Raw genomic sequence first — 23,538 nt, forward strand, 5'->3', positions numbered from 1 at the left:
GTTGAAGTAATAATAAAGAAGAGTGATGGAAATTTTCATTTTGTTGGATTAGATATATGTTAAATGTTTAAATCTTTGGACTGAGGATACTGCCTCTTTATACAGTATTATTTGTATACCTTTTAAGGAATACAATTCATCTTTGTTTATTGTATTTAATAGAATTGAAGTTTATTTTTTATATAATATTATTGTTAATTTGTTATATGTTGGTTTTCTAGTTCCTAATAATTTTTTTTTCCTTAATAGAATAAAGTACTTTTACACTTAATAATATATATTTTATATTCTAAATAACAAGGAATTTTATACTTTTTGTTGTTTTTTATTTTTTTTATGCTTAATGAATTTTGATTGAAATAATGATATTTATATAGTTTGATTTTATTAGATGAGTTAGTATAGTTTAATTTAGTTCTAGATTATTGAAAAGAAGATAGAAGCGCAAGGGCTCTAAACAGGCTGGTTTGAGTTCGCCAAACTCGGGTCGTGATCAAGCTCATTGAGCCTACCTGAGCTAAGCTCACGAGTAACTCGGCTTGTAAGCGAGCCAAGTTTGAGTATTGATTTCTTTGGCTCGACGAGCCCAAGCTTAGGCTCAGGTTCATTTCAATAGTAACCGAACAAGTTTAAGCTTAATTCAACTCGAATTCAACCCTATACATACATACTTAACATACAAAATACGGTAAATGTCATAAGTGGTTAATCTAGAAAGAATTAGAGTATTTTTCATATATGATGGAATACCTATCTAAAAACGAATCTACATATTTAATGAAACTAAAATGATAAACAATTTTACCATAGCAAATGAGTATTTATGAATAATGTTATGTACATTTGAAGTAAGTTTCAAATTAGGTATTAACAATGATGTGTCATGATGTAATCAACTATTATTTTATCCTTTATTATCCAATTTTATATATGTGTGTGTGTGTGCGTGTGCGCGTGCGCGTCTTCTTATTAATTTAAGATTCCTATAAATTTTTTTCTGTACTTTCAAAATAAATTTTTTAACTTACTTTCAAATAAATTTATAATAAATTTATATTGTAGTAGAAATAAAACCTATATCATGATTTGTCATCTATAAATATGATAAGAAATTGATCAATTATCAAATTTATACATGTATAAACAAATAATTTAATTAATACTAGTTTCATTATTAGTTAAAAGTAGAGGTGGTGGTGGGTCATGTCAAGCTAGATCAACCACAGTCCACCATACTTGTGAGTCATGTTAGACTAAGGCTCATACAACAACAGACGTTTGCAAGCCAAGCTAGCCCACAAATAATTTACAGTTTGCATTTTAGGGGGTCATGCCTTGTCAACCCTTTAACGGGCTAACCCACAGGCCTTTATCAAGTCAACCCGTTAATTAAATAATAAAATATTATTTTTAGTTTAATAATTATATAAAATTAAAATAAAATTTATTTTCAAATTACTAAAATCAAGAACAATACTTTGAAAATTTTATTGATAATCTCTCACTTGTGACAAAGAAATACCATGGTCAACTTCTTGATTCTTAATTTTTAGAATAATGAAGTAAGTTTCTCTCTTTTTAGATTATTAGTTTGCTTTAAAGAAACATTGTTTATGTAATGACCACTCTAAAGACTCAATGAATACAACTATGTTTGAATGACCACTTTGAAGATTCTGTGAATGGTTTTGTAAGGTTTTACAATTGTTTTTGAATGATATTATGTAGATTATGTAAATGGTTTTGATTGAAGTGTTCTCACACTATTGATTTCTAATTAAAATGAAGTCTTTATTTTACTAATAATGTCGTACTAAGATTTGTTTTCTCTAACTATATCTTTTTGACTTACCTAATACTTGATCCGTGATAATTGTCACTCATAGGTTCTACTGCATAAGCACCAAGAAACTCGTGCGAGTGGTCATCGGACAATATCACTTCTCCATTTTCCTTTATCAGCTACTCTACCTTTTGTTTAATGTCTAACAACTTAGTTTTATTTTGTTTTTTACAATTTTGTTAATTATTTTTTTCCTTTAGAATACATTAATCATGAAAAAACTTAACATATTCTAAACAAAAATATGTTCAAACGATTGGGATAAATTCAATTTTGTAAACTTAAATGGAAAGGAATAGGTGCATTGTAACACTATAAGAGATACTTTGTATGAACAAGTAAAAATAAAATAAAATATCTAATCTCTTATTTTATTACAAAGATGCTTTGATTTGAAAAGTCTAGGTGGAGTAATAGATAAGGGAAAAATCAAAAGTATCACTCCAAACAATTTAAAGTGTCACTTCCAACTTTTGTTTTATCTGCTATTATACTTAGATTTCTTAAATCAAAACAACTTTATAGTGATGTATGAGAATTAGAGATCTAATTTCATTTTTACTTATTCCTACAAGGTCTCTCATAAAGTATTTACACTAAACTCATTCATTTTCATTTGACCCTATAAAAATAAATTCGTTACAATGATTTAAATACCTTTTTTGTTTGAAATATATTAAGTTTTTTTATTATCAAAATATTTTAAAGGAAAAAAATATTGAAAAAGATACAAAATTGTTAAATAAATGGAATTAAGTTGTTAGACAAAATATAATTTAATTGAGATTAAAGAGAATTTGAGATTGAAATTGAATGAAGAAAATGTAGAGAGAGAGAGAGAGAGAGAGAGAGTGGAAAATATGTTTTGGATTTGGTTTAGAGATATCTTTTCTTCAAATATTATTTATATAGACTTTATCAACTTAAGAACAAAGAAAATGAGTTGGTATAAAATCTAAAAATTTCTACGAATTAATAGAGAACTTCAATGAAATTACACACTGCATGCAATATAGCTGCTAGTCCTGTATCTCCTTTTGCCTTCAACATATTAATCCTAAGCAATTCTATTCTAACTTTTCTATATATAGAATAACTAAATTACAAGAGAAATTTAATTTAATTCATGCATTTATTTCTTTGTAAATTCGCACAAAACATCTTAACTTGCATATAACAAATATGAAACATGGACTGAAAATTCATATAAACAATGTGATGCCAAGAAGAATTATCTGGTCATGCTTGTTGAATAAACAACTTTAATGGACTCAAAAAGCTTTTCTGGATTTGGTAACATTTGCCTCACCATCCCTTATACTGGCTGCATCAAAGAGGAACTCTATACGATGGATCCACTATTTTCAAAATGAACAAGTTCCCTCTATCTCCCCTTGATATTCTAAAAGAAATAAAAATTTTCTTGAAATTTCCTTGTGAAACAAAAATAATAAAAACAAAATGGCATATATACTGAAACTTGAACCCCTGCAGCCTAAAATAAATTTAGACGTTAGGGTTTTGCTAAAAAGATATGTCTCATTGTTGGTTCTTGTACCATACAATGAGTCAACGACCTTGTACACAACTAAGAGATTAATAAAGGTTATATAGGCAAGAAAAGTAGAACAAAAAGACAGGGAAACAAACCCGAGCGAAAAATTGCCAAATCAATAACAATTTCAGTTAACACAAGCATGATATGATACAAGTAATTTCTCTTTCTTTTTCCTAACGTTTTGCATTAAAGAACAGGCTTTTGCTTTGCTTACCTCAACTCATCATCCAAGTATGTAATTTCCAACTGACCACGACCACTACCAGGTGACTTAATTGGTATCTGTCAAGCAGGATATAAGTTTTTGAAATAACATTATTATGGACTTTTGTGCAAGAAACTAAAGAAACAAATATAGATATAAGCAATATCGTCCTTGTGTCTGTTCTATCTGTGCACTCTTTTATGCATGACAAAACTTCTCTGAAGCAGTGCTTAATCATAAAATTCTGTCATGTCAAAATAAGAAGAAGAATCTTGCATTATAAGGCCAAAAAATTTGTTAAGTATTAATTTAGACAATCAGAGGTAAAGGATGGATAAGAGGCAATTTATCGTTTGGCGTGGCTTGTATGCTATGGACTGCTTAGACCAATATTGTTATATATATGACTATTGGATTAAAACAATTTTTAAATTGAGTTGCATCTAATTATATGCATATCATTCCAAATATGCCATGGTAATGAATACTATAATTTAATCAGAATTAACCATCTGAAAGTGCTATGAGATACTGGTAGTGTGTATTTGTGACATTTAGTTGAGACTAGGAAGATATCACATACCAGATTAGCAATTCTGAAATAGTCAAATTTAACAGCCACCCTCTTTGAATTGAGAGGTACCAAATTAGCTGTGGCCTGCAGAAATGCGAGAGGTACCAAATTAGCTGTGGCCTGCAGAAATGCAGATCATAGATTTTCCTAAACATAATCTTAAATATATGATCCTCCAGTAAGTGAGGAAAAAAGGTGAAAAATATATCCAAGCAAAGCTGGTAATATAACAGTACCAAAATCTGAAGTTACGAAAATAGCTTCATAATAATCCACAGCCTATAAAAGAGAGTCAACATTAGGATATCAGATCTCAAGTAAACTCAAAGAAGACAATCTTGAGCGGGGGGTGGTAAGTCTGATTCTCATTCAACCATATGACAGTTGCAATGTAACTGGAATATTAATAAAAACTTCTCAGTCCTAGAATTCTCATTTCTTGATGCTTTAAAGATGCATGTTTAATTCTTGTATTGATAGATGGGCGAAGAAATCACCGGACAAAGCATGGACCAGATTCCATAGATTTTTAGATAGCTTTATGGAGTTCAGAAACACTTTGGCATTTAGATTAGATTAAGAAATTTATCATCCAGCATCATGCCGGTATAAGTAGAATAATTTGATCCATCAATGATATATAACTCAAGTAAGTGTACAATCAAGGCTCTTTTTATACTCAGAAGACAGAGAAGTATATATCATTAAGAAATTGAACTTTTTATGAAGACCTGGATGAACTCAATATTAACATCCATATATAAATCAGCAGAGTGTATGGTTTCATTTATTAGTTGTGTCAAGGATTTCAGATGGCTGTTAATTGAGGGTTGTCAAGATACCACTGAACTGTCCTTGTATTAGTGGATTTGATTTCCCTCTCCTCTCTAAATGTAATAATCTTTCTGAATCAGTGCAATTATTGTATATTCCCAAAGGTCTACCATGAATTTATTCATCAGAAGCAAAGATACTATTGAATCCTCAATGCTCTCTAGAAAACCATGGTCTTAGAAAGCCGCTACTCAAAAAAGATGATTCTAAATTTTTTATGCACAATTTTTTTTACCATAAACAACTCGGAGTTTCCAGCTGCTTTTAATTGCTATAAAGAAACAGATCTAGACAAATTGTAAATCAGATTTGCATCACCTTAAAATTTAGAGAAGAAGATAACTGGAGTTACCAGATAAAATTGTTAGTGAATTTGTAGAAGCATAACAAATTTCAAGATAAACGGTATGCAAAAATAAATCACAAATCATACAAAATATATTATATTAAACACGGTTTGACATAACCTATCTGTATCCGCAGATGATAGAAGAATATATTATAATCACAAAATTACAAGTGTAACATATTAAATGATATCCCAAGGGAGCAATCTACCAAAACTTCAAACTCATGATATCCTAAAAAGTGTTTTCCAAAACTCTCTACATGTTGACAAACTTTGTGATTGTCTCACATATTTTTGTCTCCCATGAACTGTCTGATTCTCAAAATCTTAAATTTATAGACTAATGGAGATATACATTTCCTGCTAGTAAATAATTTCCTAATCCTTATAGAAATATTATTCCTTCTATAATTATATTTCTATCATAATAAGTTTTCCTAAAACAAACTCAATCGTCATGGAGAAACTAAAAGAGGAAAAGAGCCAAAAATCCTCAAAAAAAAAGGAAAGGGAGAGGAAACACATGATATTCTTCAACCAAATTTGCAGTAACTACAAGCATTTCAAATTATAGAGTAACTCCAAGAATTTCAAATTATAGTACATAACAGGGTTAAGCAAATTATCCTATCGGAACAAACGAACATTGGATAATTTCTGGTTCTAATTTTGAGGAAACCAAAAAGTTCGGGTCCGATTCCAGTTCCTCCAAGGAATTGGAGCCAACCCAAGACCCGACCTACTTGCAATTTTGGGTACTTGGTCAAGTCCCGACATAGCTTCTTTCTTTTTTAAATTCTAGATAAACAAAATGGCGTTATTTGATGCAAGTGCTATGTCAACAACGATTTGATTTGATTTTTCCTCTCTAAAAACTTCATACTACTCATTTCACTCTTCTTTCAAATAAAAGACGACATTTTTTTTGCCTTGATCTCAAAATTTGGCGTATGAGTGATTTGATTATTCCTCCAAGCTTCCTTGAATCTCCTTTGATTCTTCATCATAGGTATGTTTGTCCCTTCTTACCAACTTTTCACTTGGTTATTGTTAAATTTTAGGGTTTGTTTCGGTTAATTCTCTATCAGTTGTCTCTTATGGAATAATTTTTCTTCCATTTGAGTGGTCTAACTTTCTTACCAATTTTACCTTTTTTCTTATGTTAGGATACATGTGTATGTAAAGAAGAGAGGAAGGAAAGAGATCATGAGCAAGACTTTGGAGGCTACGGATGTTAATTACACAACAAGAGAACAGACAGAAGACAACCAACAAGGAGAAGTGGACAAGCAGCCAAAAGCAATAGGCAAGCAGCTAGAAAAAGTGACCGCAAGGATATAAATTAGTGAGTTGGCAAACCATGAGTGGAGAGGGATTATAGAGAGGAAAACAAGAAAAAAGTAATACTATGTACATAAATAATGTGCATAACCAATGATATGTCTCAATGTAATTAAATAGTTTAAAATTAAAGATAAATGAATATCCAATTAAATGGTAACATGTCATTGGTTGTATATAAAATTGTGTATATGATGTTATTGATAAGAAAAAAACCTAGAAGGGAGAGGAAGATAGAAAAGAATTGTGAAGATTAAAAGTGGAGAGAGAGAGAGAACCAGTCTCTCGAATGCTAGCTGAGAGTGTTTTGTTGTGTTTCCAAATTATTGTTTGGCTTTTGATGTAATGAGCCACTGAACTCTACTGTTGTAACTGTGGAAAGGATATTAATACAATATTCATATTTCTATCACTTGTCTTGTGTTTGTGTGGCTTGATATCCAATAGAATAATGGTTATATTGTAGCTGCAGTTTGACCTAAGCAGGATAAACTGGGAGCGTATGCTTCCCAGTGACTGAAGAAGGGCAACATAGAGAGTCATTGCCAAATCCGTATCAACGTAGTATCAGAGCATGACGAGGATGGAATCAAGGGTAGACGGACTTGAAAGAGATACGAAGGCGGTGAATGAGAGGTTTAATGGGGCGGATTCGAAAATGGGAGAAATGAACTCTCGGATGGAGAATATAGAGAAAAGTGTCGAGACAATGAAGGTGTCAAAGGAATTAGCTGGTCATTCAAGGCTAGCAGATTTTATGGCAGATTTTATGTCATTCTATGGCTGATTCTATGGCAGATTCTATGCCATTCTGTGGCTGATTCTATGGCAGATTCTATGCCATTCTGTGGCTGATTCTGTGGCAGATTCTATGCCATTCTGTGGCTGATTCTGTGGCTGATTCTGTGCCATTCTGTGGCTGATTCTGTGGCTGATTCTATGGGTGATTCTGTGGCAGATTCTATGGCAAACTCTATACCTTGTACAGCTGTAATTATTGTTGTAAATTCTTTATATTTTCCTTATTTAGGATATACTAGCTGTAGGCTATTTTTAGACAGATTTGTATATGGTAGTTTAGCTATTTTTTAGAACTAAATTTCAGCTTGTATTCATAATATATAATGGGCATTCTTCTCCAAGAAGGGGACACCAGTTTTTGCTCAAAACTTTCTAAGATTATCATGGTATCAGAGCCTCGGTTCTGAATTCTCCTGTGTCTCTTCGTCTTAAATCCAACTCAGTCCTAGTTCAGTCTTTTGCTCTTAGTTATTTTGATCAAGTTATCTCAGCCTCATGTCTTCAGACAAGTATGATGTCTTCTTGATTCGTTTTAATGGCAAAAACTACTCAGCCTGGGCATTTCACTTCAAGATATTCGTCAAAGGCAAAGATCTATGAGGTCATATTGATGGCAGCAAACCTGCACCTGACAAAGACAAAGACAAGGATGAGCACTCCAAGTGGGAAGTCAAGGATGCTCAAATCATGGCATGGATTCTAGGATCTGTGGAATCCAACATCATCTTGAATCTTCGACCCTTCAGAACTGCAGCTAAAATGTGGAATTATCTAAAAAAACTCTATAGTCAACACAACACTGCTCGTCGATTTCAACTTGAACATGAGCTAGCAAATCTCCAACAGGGCAGTCTCACTATCTCTGATTTTTATTCTAGCTTCATAAATCTTTGGGTTGAATATACTGATATTGTCTATGCTACCTTACCGCCCGAAGGTCTTAGCTCTGTTCAATGTGTACATGAAACTACTAAGAGGGATCAATTTCTTATGAAACTGAGATCTGAATTTGAAAGCACCAGGTCTAATCTGATGAATCGAGAAACAGTCCCATCCTTGGATGCATGTCTCAATGATTTATTTCGCGAAGAGCAACGACTTCTTACTCAAGCCACCATGGAACAATTTAAATCCACTTCTGTTCCTATGGCTTATGCAGCTCAAGGTAGGCTAAAAGATAGGGACATGAGTACTATTTAGTGTTTTTGTTGCAAAGGATTTGGCCATTATGCTTCAAATTGTTCAAAAAAATTTTGCAACTATTGCAAAAAGGATGGGCATATCATCAAGGAATGTCCTATTCGACCCCCCAAGAGATCTGGAACAACATATACTGTCTCAGTTGGTTCCTCTAGTGCTGGTAGTTCTGTGGATACAACACATCTGACACAAAGTGCTCTTGCTCCTGTTCAATCTGTGACACCTGAAATGATTCAACAAATGATCATTTCTGCATTTTCCGCATTAGGACTCTCAGGTAAACCCTTCTCTAAACCTTCTCCTTGGTACTTTGATTCCGGGGCTTCCCATCACATGACAAACAATGCTAAATCTCTTACCAATGTGAGTAAATATTCTGGAAATCTCAAGATTTATACCGCTAATCTTGTTTCTGTCGGACAATTAGTTGAAAATAATTGTAAAGTGGAATTTTCTAAATCTGGTTGTGTTGTGCAGGATCAGCAATCGAGGAAGATGATCGCAAGGGGGCCTAAAGTAGGACGACTTTTTCCTCTTCAATTTCCTATGTCTCCATGTTCCTCTTTACCTGTTATCACTTGTAATTCTGCTTATGTTGATTACCGAGCATGGCATAAACATCTTGGACACCTAAACTCTCATGTACTTCATGCTTTGCTAAATTCTAGTTTACTTGGGAATAAAGGATCACCATCTCTTAGTACTGTTCAATTTGATTGCAATTCTTGTAGGCTTAGAAAAAGTAAAGTTTTGCCATTTCCCATTCACACACCTAAGATAGTCCAGCCTTTTGATTTGATACATAGTGATGTATGGGGAATGGCACCAATTACTTCCCATGCTAATTATAAGTATTTTGTCACTTTTATTGATGACTATAGTCGCTTCACATGGATTTATTTTCTGCATTCTAAAGATGAATTGTTTTCAGTTTTTAAGCTTTTTCATACATATATTCAGACCCAATTTTCTGCCAATATCAAAATTCTTCGTTCTGATAATGGGGGTGAGTACATGTCTCATTTATTTCAAGAATTTCTGCAAACCAATGGTATAATTTCTCAAAGGTCTTGTCCTTCAACTCCTCAACAGAATGGGGTGGCTGAAAGAAAGAACCGTCACCTTCTAGATGTTGTTCGCACCCTTCTATTAGAGTCATTTGTCCCCCCTTGTTTTTGGTGTGAAGCTCTCTCCACTGCTGTTCACCTTATCAATAGATTGCCTTCTCCCACCTTGAACCATGTTTCTCCTTTCTTTCAATTATTTGGTCATACCCCAAATTACTCTAACCTTCGTACCTTTGGTTGTGTGTGCTATGTTCATCTTCCTACACATGAACGCATAAAACTAACAGCTCAAGCTGTTCAATGTGCTTTTCTAGGATATTCGGTGCACCAAAAAGGTTTTCTTTGTTATGATCCCAACCTCCGACGTATTCGGGTTTCTCGAAATGTGATTTTCTTTGAAAATCAGTATTTTTTTTCCACACACAAGGATGACCTTTCTCCTTCATTCTCTGTTTTGCCAATATTTACTAACTCTTCTGCAGATTCCGTACCTTCTAAGCCTCTCATAGTCTATCAACGACGCAAGATTTCAGCACCTCTTGGGCCTCCTCCAGCTCATTCCCTTAATGTTGATCCTGTTCTAGCAATTGTACTAGCACCTCTAAGACAAAGTACTCGAGTTCGTAAACCACCAGATAGGTATGGTTTCACCTCTCCTTTATCTTTGACAGCCACTGTGTCTTCTATTCCTATTCCTTCATCCTATAAACAGGCACTGGAGCATGAATGTTGGCGAAGAGCTATTGAAACAGAACTTCTTGCACTTGCAGAAAACCAAACCTGGGATGTTGTTCCATGTCCACCATCTGTGAAACCTCTTGGTGGTAAGTTTGTGTTTTCTATCAAGCTCCGTTCTGATGGATCCATAGAACGTCACAAAGCTCGATTGGTGGTTCTTGGCAACAAGCAAGAGTATGGCCTAGACTATGATGAGACCTTTGCACCGGTAGCCAAAATGACCACTGTACGAACAATCCTCGCCCTTGCTGCATCACAATCATGGTCTTTACATCAAATAGATGTAAAAAACGCTTTCTTACATGGTGATCTCAAGGAGGAAGTTTACATGAAACTCCCCTGCGGTATGTCTACTTTCCCTAATGATGTTTGTAAACTAAAACGCTCTTTGTATGGATTGAAGCAGGCACCACGAGTATGGTTTGAAAAGTTTCGATCGACTCTCCTTGGTTTTTCATTTACTCAAAGTCAGTATGATTCCTCCTTTTTTCTCCAACGGACATCTAAGGGCATAGTTGTTCTCCTTGTTTATGTGGATGACATTGTTATCACCGGTTCTGATATGGAGGCTATTTCTAAACTTCAGAATTTGTTGCACTCTACTTTCCACATGAAAGATCTCGGCCAACTTACCTATTTTTTGGGGTTAGAGGTGCATCATCAGCCTCAAGGTATCTTCTTGAATCAGCACAAGTATATTATGGATTTGGTTCAGCTAGGTGGACTCACAAACACTAATTCTGTTGACACCCCAATGGAAATTAATGTGAAATATCGACGTGATGAAGGGGAACTTCTTGAGGATCCTACTTTGTATCGGAAGCTGGTTGGAAGTCTTATTTATCTAACTATCACCCGCCCAGACATCTCTTATGTTGTCCATATTGTCAGCAAGTTCATGCAAGCTCCTCGACATCTCCACCTATCTGCAGTCCGCCGCATCATTAGATATATCCTTGGCACACCTAGTCGTGGCTTATTCTTCCCTACTGTTTCTTCTCTCAGATTACAAGCCTATAGAGATGCAGATTGGGCTGGCTGCCCGGACACAAGAAAATCAACTACAGGATGGTGCATGTTTCTTGGTGATGCTCTTATCTCTTGGAAATGCAAGAAGCAAGACTCAGTCTCCAAATCATCCACTGAGGCAGAGTATCGCGCCATGTCTACTACATGCTCCGAGATCATTTGGTTATGTGGTCTTCTAACAGAGCTCGGTTTCTCCCAAGATCAACCTACTCCCTTACATGCTGACAACACTAGTGCCATCCAAATTGCTGCCAATCCTGTCTACCATGAACGCACGAAGCACATAGAGGTTGATTGCCACTCTATTCGGGAGGCCTATGATCGCCAAGTTATCACTCTCCCACATATCTCCACTACTCTTCAGATTGCAGATATTTTCACGAAATCCATGACACGTCAGCGCCATAACTTTCTTGTTAGCAAATTGATGCTTGTTGACTTACCAGCATCAATTTGAGGGGGGATGTCAAAGGAATTAGCTGGTCATTCAAAGCTAGCAGATTTTATGGCAGATTTTATGCCATTCTATGGCTGATTCTATGGCAGATTCTATGTCATTCTGTGGCAGATTCTATGTCATTCTGTGGCAGATTCTATGCCATTCTGTGGCAGATTCTATGCCATTCTGTGGCTGATTCTATGCCATTCTGTGGCTGATTCTGTGGCTGATTCTATGTGATTCTATGGGTGATTCTGTGGCAGATTCTATGGCAAACTCTATACCTTGTACAGCTGTAATTATTGTTGTAAATTCTTTATATTTTCCTTATTTAGGATATACTAGCTGTAGACTATTTTTAGACAGATTTGTATATGGTAGTTTAGCTATTTTTTAGAACTAAATTTCAGCTTGTATTCATAATATATAATGGGCATTCTTCTCCAAGAAGGGGACACCAGTTTTTGCTCAAAACTTTCTAAGATTATCAGAAGGAACACCTTCAAGAGCTTCAGGAGATGGTGGTCAACAAAGACAAATGATGTGGGGGAAACAGAGGCAAAACCCCAATGGACCAAAGACCATCACCCTCTCATTCCCCTCCAGTGAGAGAGATTTTGTTGCCACCACCAACGAGAAGACAGCAACCAAGCAAAGAGGAGGAAACCATTGATAGAGTAGTGTAGGGAAAAGATTACCAAGGGGGAAATTGATAGGATGTCCTTTACCATTGACTGGAGCTACCCATGTTCAACAACGTGGATCCCATTGGAATTTGCAAGAATTGAGAAAGAAATTTTTGTAAATTAGTGTAAGCATATTCTAGACCTACTTGGTGAAACAAGTATGCTTAGGTGCAAGTCAGTCAAGACTATTGAGCCCAATTCAACCAACTAAAATGAAGGATGTAGTGAATAAAGAGCAATACCAAAGACTCATTTGTAAGCAAATTTATCTGTCACATACACGACCTAACTTAGCCCTTGCAATGACTATAGTAAGTCAATTTATGTACTCCCTAGGCTCAATACACTTTGAAGCTGCCTAAAGAATTTTAAGATATCTAAAAGGAACACATGGTAAAGATTGGGTATTACTCCTTAGGAATCATGGTCACCAACTGTTAAAGACTTACACTGATGCAAATTGGGCAGAGATTGTTATTAATAGAAGATCGATATGTTAGACTATTGCACCTTTATAGAAGGGAATAGTGTTATTCAGAGGAGCAAGAAACAAAATGTGGTAGGTAGAAGTAATGTTGAAGCTAAATTTGGATCAATTGCTCACGGAAATTGTGCAGTTATATGAATAAAGAGGTTGCTAGAAGAATTAAAGGCTCTTGCTCCTTCACCAATCAAGGTTCGCTGTGATAATAGGGTTGCAATTGTGATTGCTCACAACCCGGTTCTTCAGGACATAACAAAACATATTGAAGTTAACAAGTGCTTTATTAAAGAAAAGATCGACAATGAAGTAATTTGTATGTCATATATTCAAATTATCAACCAAGTTGTCGATGTTCTAACAAAAAGGTTACATGAGAAACAATTTGATAGCCTAGTTAGTTAGTTGGCCATGGAAAATATCTTCAAGCCAGCTTGAAGGGAAGTGTGAAAAATCTGGAAATGTCACATTGGGTTTCCTAATTCTCACATCTTAAATGTCTCAATTTCTAATTTTCCAGAGATATCAGGTATCTCAATTTCTAATTTTTCAAAGATTATTTATTGTTCTTTGCTAGGATTATCTTGTAAATATAATAAATAGAAATTGTGTAACATCCCAAGAATTAGATGTAGTTCCCTAAATTAGATTTCTTCCCTATAAGAAGAAGTTAATTCTTATGTAATTTTCATATACTAAAATACAGTTCCTTCAATTCATATTATATCTTGGAGACAGTCGCTATTCTTCCCCAACTAGTTTTACTACAACGAAGAGGAAATTTTGACAATATAACAGGGAATATGTTTTCTTTTTCTGATATGGGCATGTTATGTTATTGCTATAGAAGGTTCACATTAAGACTTATTCTACATAAATTAGGACACTTTATATTGGTGTGTTTACATTTTCCTATAAGAGCACTTTGCACAAATTGGCTTTTCCCATATATCAAGAGTTAGGCTCAACTAATGATTTTGCTGCTCCATTGCATATTTTAACAGTTGGTGAGGCACACTCTTTGGAGAACTTAATAGAGGAAATGGTAAAGAAAACCCATTGGTTTGATAGCTTAGTATGGTTACTTTGTGAATTGATTTTTTCACCAATTATGGAAAATGTGTTCTTTCTATCTTCTATATTTTTATCACTATTTTGGGGATGTTACCTTGCAATACAAAAAAGCCTGCCTTGCTCATATGATAATGTGTAAGTTCTCCACCCAAATAATATGGGTGTTTTCCATTTTATTATCACCTTAGAGTTAGACAACTAGCCCAACAATATCAATCTTGTTTGGAAATGAGATAAACAGTAAAATAGAAAAAAAAAATTCTTATTTAGTAAACATTTATTGCCATGCTTACTGTGAGAAGTGATTTTATATAGGGACATGAAAACTTTATTTTCCATGTTGTGGATATGAAACTTACAAATCATGTTGTTGACTTGCAGAGCACATCACGTTTTCTTTTAATGTTGATTTTTCAACTTGCTTCTCTGGCTTTATCCAGACAAGTCTCTATTAAATACCCATGTTTCTATAGAGGTTTATCGTTTTGGAAATTTCTCCAGCCTTCTCACTTGTGAAGGCAGATTCCAGATCTGCCTGACAACATAGTTGGATTTCTAATGGGTATACAATTAATCAGATTTCAATCCTTTGCATTAACTCTTGTTCTTCTTTCTTCTGTTGAGAGGTGAAATTACTCATACCTTAATTTACACCATTGTTTACTTCTCCACAATGAGCAATATTATATGTATACATTTTTTATATACAATTTCAATACAAAGAAGATTTTTCATCATGTGATTAAGTATTACTTCATCTTTAATTCAAAATCATCCAATCATATGATAACATATTATCTATTGATCTAAATTATGTACTAAAAAGTGTATGTATAAATTTATTGTTCTAGAATACTTTGCTTGAAATGCATACTGCTTGGAAATGTTATGTTGATAATGTTGTCACTGGAAGGTAAGCTTGTTCTTAAATAATATTCAGAGAAAATGTAAAATAAGGGTGTGCATGGTCCAGTTTAGTATGGTTTGAGAACTTTTTCAAATCAAACTGAAAAAAAAAAAAATTTGAAAATTTTTAAATCAAACCGAATCATTTTGAGTTTCAAACCAAACTGAAAAAATATAATTTGATCTAGTTTAGATTACAATTTAAATATATTAAAATCATTCACTTATAAATATATATTATTTAATTATAATTTTCTAAAATATAATATAAACATGTAAAATATATATACAATGTATATGTAAAAAAAATGACAAAATAAATATAAAAAAAGTTATACACCTAATTATTTATTAAAAAATTATCAAATATAGTTTTATATATATTTAAAAAAATATATAATTTATAGTTTAGTTCAATTTGAAAATTGTTTAAACTATCATCTCAATTAAAAACTTTTTTCAAAAAAATTTATCAATCCAAACCAAATTATAATTTTTAAGTGGTTATATCCAGTTTTACCATTTGAACTGAATTATGCACACCCTGATACAAACACAAACACAATCAGAAAGACAAACAGGTATTGAACTAGAAGAATCACCTGATTAAAGAATGGCCAAGTTTCCATATTTTGAGCCCTTAGAGTATCTGTATTTATTGCCTGATAGATTTTTCCATTCGGCCTTAAGAACTTGGGCCTCTATCGCAGGAAAATAATAGTAATTAAGTTGTATGGTTAAAAGGAAATAGAGAGTTATCAACGAACAACGTATTCAAACAATTTGTAAAAAGGGAAAAGAATATTTAATTAATGTAATATTCCATGCAGAATGTGGTAGTATCCACACATACCAGAACATGACTCATTATGCATGGCGAATATGAAGAGAGCAAATTAACTTGGCAATAATTTCAAATATAATAAAGAACTTTATGATAATTGTAGATAAATGTTCAACCTATTTGGATAAATTTCAAATAAAGCTTGGAATTCAAGAAACACAACAAAATGAAAGTAAAAATTGGAATGTATACATCATGCCTACCACACCAACCTTTGTTTTTAGAATAGACTGAGAGGTTGTATATAAAAGCTCCCATTTCCCATTTAACAGATTAGACTTGAGAGGCTCCTTTATCTCATTCACCGACTCAAGTTGGCGAGCAAGCTGATTGAAAACAGAAAATCTAAAATTAATTTCAAATAAATCACCTCTGCTCTCAATTATAATACAATTTCTTTCTTGATGAGGCCATTTGGAACAAGGGTAAAATATTCTAATCCAGACCCAAAAAGAATACGTCTCAAAAACTAAACCTGCCATAAATAATAAAAATTATAATAGTAATATTAGATGATGGAATAATCGTACTACTTAAAAGAGAATAATAAGGTTAACCTGATCAACATATTCTTGGTCTTCTGGGGAGGCTTCAGCGCCTCGATCAAGAGATGCAATTGCCTGATAAAGCTCCTCCTTGAGCGTCTTAGCATCCTTGCTTTTGGTGGAAAAGCCTGGAAAGAATGAAACAGAACGTATAGTGTGTTGTGGCTTCTTGGGTCTTAATACCAAATAGGGTGGTGGTTTTGGTTTGGGTGATGAGAAGATAGTGAGGGAAAGGGGTGCAGTTGAAGATGGAGGAGTAGCGTTTGAGAAAGAAATTAGACAAAAAGAGGAAGAAGAAGAAATGACAGCCATAGATGATGGATGAATGATAAACCATTGGAATTAATTAATGATTTTTGAATGTCAGTTTTTATGGACAGCGGATAAAGAGTGTACTGTGTATGTGAAGGGAGGAAATCCGGTCTTACCTGTAAATTTTATTTGATGTAATTCTTACGAGATATAATTAACTGATTTAAAATTTGTAAAAATATAATAAATTAAGGCGACTAATGTCACACAAGAAGATTGTTGCATCAATTGCAAACATTAATTTGCATGAATTGATTTGTATGATAAGTTATAAATTGAGTTATAATACCTACACCTAAATTTGAGTATTTAATTGAGTTAGACATTATTTTATCTTTCCTTCAAAATGATAATATATCATCTGAATAATCAATTAGATTCTTTAAATTAAGTATACATAATTTTATTCTTGTAAATATTCCTCCGACTCTAATGACATTGTTGATGCGGAACCCCCAACTATCCGCATAAGTAGTATGCTATATAAATGAACAGATGTTGAACATAATGGACATTCCTAGCAATGACCAATGTATGAACATTAATAAACAAAGTTCACAACAAACTTCAATTAAGAGATTCATTATAATACTTATACAAAAGAAAATGCCAAACGGCAGAACTAGTAAGTAGGCCATAAGAAAGGAAAAACTTTTCAACAAAGAAGACTTATCTATGAAATTTACAATTATATTTATCTTTAAAAAAAAAAAAACTTGTGGAGATAAGTCCATTCTTGTAACCAAGTAAGCTTGATTGAGGGAAATTTAACTGTCATCTCTAAGTATGCATCAGGTAGGCACTCGGTAAGACGGATCAATCATTTTCAAGATGAACAAGTTACCTTTGTCACCTCTAGATATCCTGCCAGAATGAAAAAATATACACAATATTTCCAGATCACAAAGGACAGTTGAAGTATAATCTAAGAAACCTTGCCAACAAAAGAACTCATCACTAAATTATCAATATTATAAAATAAATATTCACTTCTAGTGCAAGATACTTTATGAACTTCACTCCCAAATTAATTAACTCTTCTCTCTCACCTTAACATCCCAAATTTGATTCACGGACAAATAAGGTGTCAGGAAAAGGCATTCTTTACAGGGTTAATAGTTTTTCCTCTGATTAACTTTATTCAAAATATATGCATTGAGAGACAATTCGTCATACTGAAAGTGTAAGAACAAATCAACATGTCATCATGAGACTTATCACATCAATTAGAAGACTATTCCTTCTTTCGGCATTTCAATTTTTGTGAACTATACGGCTTTAGCAGTCAGTTTCAACAGGAAAATTTATCATTTACTTTTTCTGCCAATCACAAGTTTCATGTTTTAAGATCAAAGGATACTTAATTTTCTTTTAAGCAAGTGAAAGCTTCATGCAATTACAATCACAATCACAATCATAAGCTTTCCTCCCACATATATTGTGCACAACCAGAAGCTAGGGCACGTACAAATGAACTAAAATACCACACATACAAAATAGAAAAGAAACCAACCTGAACACAGATTTAAAATCATTTAGAGAGAAAAAAAAATGCTACATCCATAAATGAGTTTACAACCATCCAAGAGAAGTGCCAAATCATTGTAAAAAGCTAATGAACAGCATTCAGTAATATACATGCAGTTAGAGGGAAAAACTGTTTGTCAAGTGCAAAGTCATGATGGTGATTCTGTCTAGATGCTCTGCAAATAATAACTATTTAGTTTCTATTTTGTCTTTTCGCTATTGACATGGAGTTTTAGAAAGCCTAGGAAAGGACAGAAGATAAGATCATACAGGAAAAGTAAATGGTAATATAGAATAAACTTTCAAGTTCGATCATATGAATAGTAATTTCTAGAATGTTAACTAACCGCAGCTCTTCATCTAAGTAAGTTATTTCCAATTCACCACGAGCCCTTCCAGGTGCCTTGATAGGTATCTGCAAACCATTGATAATGCAATTTATGTAACTCAAGAACCAAACTAGTAGATAGTCAATTAGAATAACGATACCATGACTTGGGATGAAAATCTATTGCAACAAAATGGTGAATGCTTGTAAGATTTAATAACTACTCAATGCAATTTATGTAACTCAAGAAGCAAACTAGTAGATAGTCGATTAGAATAATGATACCATGACTTGGGATAAAAATCTATTGTGACAAAATGGTGAATGCTTGTAAGATTTAATAACTACTGCCATTGTGACATCTTTATCATTTTTCAAAGAAAATTAAAAAACTAAACTTATTTCCCTCCACTGGACTTAATATGCTCATGCTTTTTTCTTGTTCCAAAATGTTCCAGGTAGCTCCATATACATGCAAGTCATTTCCTCAACATCTTGATAAACATTCTTTGGACAAAACGCCAGGAATGCCATTTTACATCTCACGGTTATAGGGTCATATCTTTGGGGCATTTCATGTTTTCTATAACTAAAGTATATAAAAGGTTAGGGTTGCATGCATATGTGCCTTTTTGTATCTGATATACAATTTGATCTTATGTAAGTCATAAGCCTATCTATTGCTGTCAATTGACTATGCATATATATATATATATATATATATATATATATATATATATATATATGATTTCAAACTGATTGTGAAGGGAGTTATTTTACTTATTGCAGAGTGGTATAGTTAAAAAAAGAGAAGAAGAGTTTTTGGAGTCAAGTGTATCAGAGAACTGTCCCAGATCCCAGAAAAGGGGTCAAACTGATTGACATCATTTGTGCTTGTGATTGCAAGTATTTTTTATTTTATTTTGTACACCAATGGATAATAAATATGTCCCAACAAGCCCAACTAACACGACAAAGTTTCATCAGGACTATGATGCACTCCCGGCTTAAAGCACTTTAGGAGATTTAAAGAATGTTCCACAAGGGTGGTCAAAACACAAAAGTAGACCACTTATCCACAAAGGTTGTCATATCACTCACAAAGAAGCAAAAATGATACTCATAAGTAATGAAAACAATTCTTTATAGGTGGTGATTGTAAGGCCATGGTAATAGAATGTGTTTGTAGATTTTCCTTAAATAGTGGATACTAACATCACCACGTATAAACATAAGCATATTGCCTGAACCACATAAACGAATATCTTTTTAGTGGTTGTGTTGTATTGGGGTTTTTTTTAATCATTACTTCCACTTACCAAGTATTTGATAAAGTTTCTCATTTGGCTTCAGCATATGAAATAGAAACACTAAAGTAATTTAAATATCGAATAAGAACTCAACTCTAGATTTACACAGTCAACAGTACATAAGAGTTACGCAGAATATAACCATTAAGAAGAACAATTACCAGGCTTGCAATTTTGAAATTATCAAATTTTACAGCTACCTTTCTTGAATTCAAAGGTGTCAAATCTGCTGTAACCTATAAAGTATAAATGTCAATGACCAGAAAAAAATGATACAACCATTGTTCAACCATAAATATTCATTTTAACTCTAAGCAGATAAATAAGTGTTTCCAAGTACAAGCAGCAGCACAAGAGACACAAGATTACATGATGAACAATGTATGGCTTGTATAACATTAGAAACTCCTGGAGCCTAAAAATGCATTGCTCAGTTTCTATATCTTTTGCATAAGCTAACGTATGAATAATAGAGATGACAATTTTGGCCCAAATTTATGGTTTTTGACCCTTCCTGACTCTAATAGGGAGGAAACTCCCGGATAAAAATAGAGACGAGGACGAAATATATCCCCACAATTGAGAACAGGAATACATATGTCCCGTCCCAGCCCACCCCGTCCCGTCCGGCCCCATCGCCGTCACCGTCCCCGTCACCGTCCCCGTCCCCTACCCCATCTCCACCCCCATCCCATCCTCATCCCGGTCATTTATATTAATATTTTTGCTTAAAATACTAACATATCTTCATAGTTTTAGATTATTTATGTTTTTCAAATTTATTTATATTTTTATTGTGTATATTAAAATAGTTAATATATGATATTTGTGACATTTGAAATTGTGAATTGGTTTTAATTTTAGTTAATTTTGTTATCTAATATATTTATATTGTATTTAGAAGGTAAGGAAAAGGGATTTTTCCCTATGGAGGCGAAGGCAGGGATGGGAACAGAGACGTGAACAAGGATGAGGAGGGGATTTTTTCTTCGCGGGGAGGGGACTTTTTTCTTTGCTAGAAGGAGGCAAGGATCCTTTTCATCCACGTAACGGGGACGAGAATTGATATCTCTTACAGGGACGGAGACGAGGATTGAGATCCATCAATCCCCTTCCTGTTGTCATCCCTAATGAATAAATCAATTGAGCTTCAAATGATAAAAATACCATATGAAATATGTGCAAAGTAGCTAGCATAGCCTACTATTTATGCTTAAAGAAGACAGCTAACTAACAACAATTCTTGAATCTAGCCATTTTTTTATCCAACATAGCCACTTCCTCACTCCCTCCTTTCAAATGGTAGTTTAGATTATGAAAGTTAAAGAATCAACTATACCAGTGGTTAAAAGGACAAATGCTTGTAAAACTAAAAAAGTTGCTCCTGAACCTTGAAAATAAGAACTTCAACTTCGCTTCATACTGATGCATGGTTCTTTAATTGCATTTAACTAATGAAAACTTAAAGTTTTCAACATAATAAGTCACGTAATTGTAATTTGGGTAATAATAAAAACTTTTAGAAAGCACATAGGGAGGGCAGAGAGCATGAAAGGTAAGAGTCAAACAAACAGGCATTGAGCATAGAATTAATGTATCTTTGAATAATTGAAGTACAAAAGACAATGGAAAGCAAATCATAAGTCAAAAAATGCAGAGAGGGTTTGAATTTAATATTACCTGGTTGAAGAAGGGCCATGATTCCATATTTTGCGCCCTAAGTGTATCCACATTGATTGCTTGATAATTTGTAGTAGATCTTAAAAATTTAGGCCTCTGTCACAACAATTCTTTTTGAGTGACTCAGTTATACAATCATCAGAAAAACTCAACTGATAAAGAAAAATAGCTTGAAATCAAACAAGGAAATCAACTGTCCACAAATATATAATTGTAAACAAAATGAACATCACAGCTTGTAAGCATTTTTTTCAAGAGACAATGATGAAAAGGTTTTCCCAAATGTATCATTTTACCAAATCAAATTCAAAATTCAGCATAAGGCAAGAACTTGAAAGCTTGTATGCATTTGCGTGCATATGTCAAATGGATCATATTCATTAACTCAATTCCCTTAACATTATTATGCAACACATTAAAGAAAACAAACAGTTCAGAATCACTGAAAACAAAAGAATTAACAGAATTGGTTATTGGTTATTGTTGAATATTAATACACATCACAGTATCATACAAATGTGAGACGCTTTGTGTACCAAAAGAAATCTAAAAGTTATCCGTGAAAGTAAGGGAAAATAAGTGAATATTACTTTACCTGTGTTTGCAAAATAGACTTTGAAGTAGTGTATATGAGCTCCCACTTTCCATTTAATAACTCAGATTTGAGTGGCTCCTTTGTTGGATTAACTTCTTCAAGTTTACGGGCTAACTATACACAAACAATTTTCAATCATCAAACAAATCCATAAACATACACATTAGAATTTATCTTTTAACTACTGTGAAATGTTGTGGATTAATCTTTTACCCACCTCAAATAGTGGAGCTATGTCTCGCCCAATTCTTAAGTTGAACTCATGACTTCAGGGTTGGAAATAAATCAAGAGACAATGTACCAGGTGTTACATAACAAACCATATTGAAGATATTATGTTTTTATTAACCAAGTTCCTAGTTATCAAACACAAGAAAAGCACTCAACCAAGGCCAAAAAATATATATATATATATATATATTTTGTTTTCCAGAAGCATTTAAAGTTCCAAAAGTTGACGACAGTTTTCTCAATTCCCAAATAAATAAATATAAACCCAACAATCAAATTGGTTTAACATTCACAAGACGGGCATTCATCTCAAATAAAGAAGAAATTAACTTTATTTGCTTACTAAGAACTCCATTTTATGATAAAACAAAGAAAATATAACTTAAAGCAATCACCTCATCAACTCGCTGCTGGTCTTCGGGAGAGGCTTCGGCGCCACGATCGAGTGAAGCAATGGCCTCAAGGAGTTCCTCTTTAAGAACCCTAACATCTTTACCTTTCTTCAAGAAGAAAGGAAAGGAGAAAGAGACATTGGGTCTCCACTTCTCCGAAGCTGATAAAACATTAACATTATTGGTGTAATTAAAGTTAATTGAGTTGTTGAGTTTGATAGGAAAGTGAAAGAAAGAAACGTTTGATGGGTAGAAGAAATTTGGACGTGAAAAGGGCGAAAGAGAGACGATGGGGGAAGAGTTTGAAGATGAAGAAGAAGATAAGGCCATTAATTTGCTGGAAAGTCGTAAAAGCGGGAGAGAGCGGGCAGCTAAATAACTGATGAATATCGTATACACGTGTCGTGCACTTGTTCTTTGCCAAAGTTGATAGTTTAGAAAACCAGGATGGATCCGAAACGACCCAATTCAGTTGGGAGAGGTGACTTTGCTCCTTTAGTTTAGATTAAATTTATTTAATTCAAATTTGAATTGAATTTAAATTAAAAAATTTAATTGATTTTAAAATTAAATTAAATTTAAATTAAAAAATATTTAATTTGATTTAATTTAAGTTTAGTTTGATTTTATAATTCAAATCAGTAATTCA

General features: G+C 33.4%; 2 protein-coding genes across 7 annotated transcripts; both read right to left on the minus strand.

Annotated features, from left to right (window-relative positions):
* Nucleotides 1–2,956: 2,956 nt before the first annotated feature.
* On the minus strand, nucleotides 2,957–16,869 carry LOC123214080 (probable plastid-lipid-associated protein 4, chloroplastic). 5 transcript variants are annotated; one of them, XM_044633789.1, is made up of 6 exons: nucleotides 16,527–16,868; nucleotides 16,182–16,295; nucleotides 15,728–15,826; nucleotides 4,190–4,264; nucleotides 3,616–3,683; nucleotides 2,957–3,245 (listed from the first exon to the last, which is right to left on the minus strand). In XM_044633789.1, exons 1-6 carry the CDS (start codon nucleotides 16,824–16,826, stop codon nucleotides 3,173–3,175), a joined length of 729 nt encoding a protein of 242 aa, XP_044489724.1. In that variant the 5' UTR covers nucleotides 16,827–16,868; the 3' UTR covers nucleotides 2,957–3,172. The 5 variants fall into 5 exon arrangements, with proteins under 5 accessions (XP_044489724.1, XP_044489723.1, XP_044489725.1 ...); XM_044633788.1 differs by having other exon boundaries at nucleotides 4,190–4,300; XM_044633790.1 differs by lacking the exon at nucleotides 15,728–15,826 and having other exon boundaries at nucleotides 4,190–4,300.
* A 455-nt stretch (nucleotides 16,870–17,324) lies between these two features.
* Nucleotides 17,325–23,255, minus strand: LOC123214784 (probable plastid-lipid-associated protein 4, chloroplastic). 2 transcript variants are annotated; one of them, XM_044634769.1, is made up of 6 exons: nucleotides 22,893–23,255; nucleotides 22,267–22,380; nucleotides 21,672–21,767; nucleotides 20,192–20,227; nucleotides 18,701–18,768; nucleotides 17,325–17,690 (listed from the first exon to the last, which is right to left on the minus strand). In XM_044634769.1, the coding sequence occupies exons 1-6, from the start codon at nucleotides 23,217–23,219 to the stop codon at nucleotides 17,618–17,620; spliced, it is 714 nt and encodes a 237-aa protein (XP_044490704.1). In that variant the 5' UTR covers nucleotides 23,220–23,255; the 3' UTR covers nucleotides 17,325–17,617. The 2 variants fall into 2 exon arrangements, with proteins under 2 accessions (XP_044490704.1, XP_044490705.1); XM_044634770.1 differs by lacking the exon at nucleotides 20,192–20,227.
* Nucleotides 23,256–23,538: the final 283 nt, after the last annotated feature.

This window comes from Mangifera indica, chromosome 4, assembly GCF_011075055.1.
Source record: "Mangifera indica cultivar Alphonso chromosome 4, CATAS_Mindica_2.1, whole genome shotgun sequence".
Classification (NCBI taxonomy): Eukaryota; Viridiplantae; Streptophyta; class Magnoliopsida; order Sapindales; family Anacardiaceae; genus Mangifera; species Mangifera indica.

Coding starts and splice junctions, on each gene's coding strand:
- LOC123214080 (XM_044633788.1), bottom strand. CDS start 16,826: ATGGCTGTCATTTCTTCTTCTTCCTCTTTTTGTCTAATTTCTTTCTCA. Junction 15,827..16,181: donor AGTCTATTCTAAAAACAAAG/GTTGGTGTGGTA, acceptor TTCCTGCGATAG/AGGCCCAAGTTCTTAAGGCC. Junction 3,684..4,189: donor ATTTCAGAATTGCTAATCTG/GTATGTGATATC, acceptor CCTGCTTGACAG/ATACCAATTAAGTCACCTGG.
- LOC123214784 (XM_044634769.1), bottom strand. CDS start 23,219: ATGGCCTTATCTTCTTCTTCATCTTCAAACTCTTCCCCCATCGTCTCT. Junction 22,381..22,892: donor ACCAGCAGCGAGTTGATGAG/GTGATTGCTTTA, acceptor GTTTGTGTATAG/TTAGCCCGTAAACTTGAAGA. Junction 20,228..21,671: donor CATGGCCCTTCTTCAACCAG/GTAATATTAAAT, acceptor TATACTTTATAG/GTTACAGCAGATTTGACACC.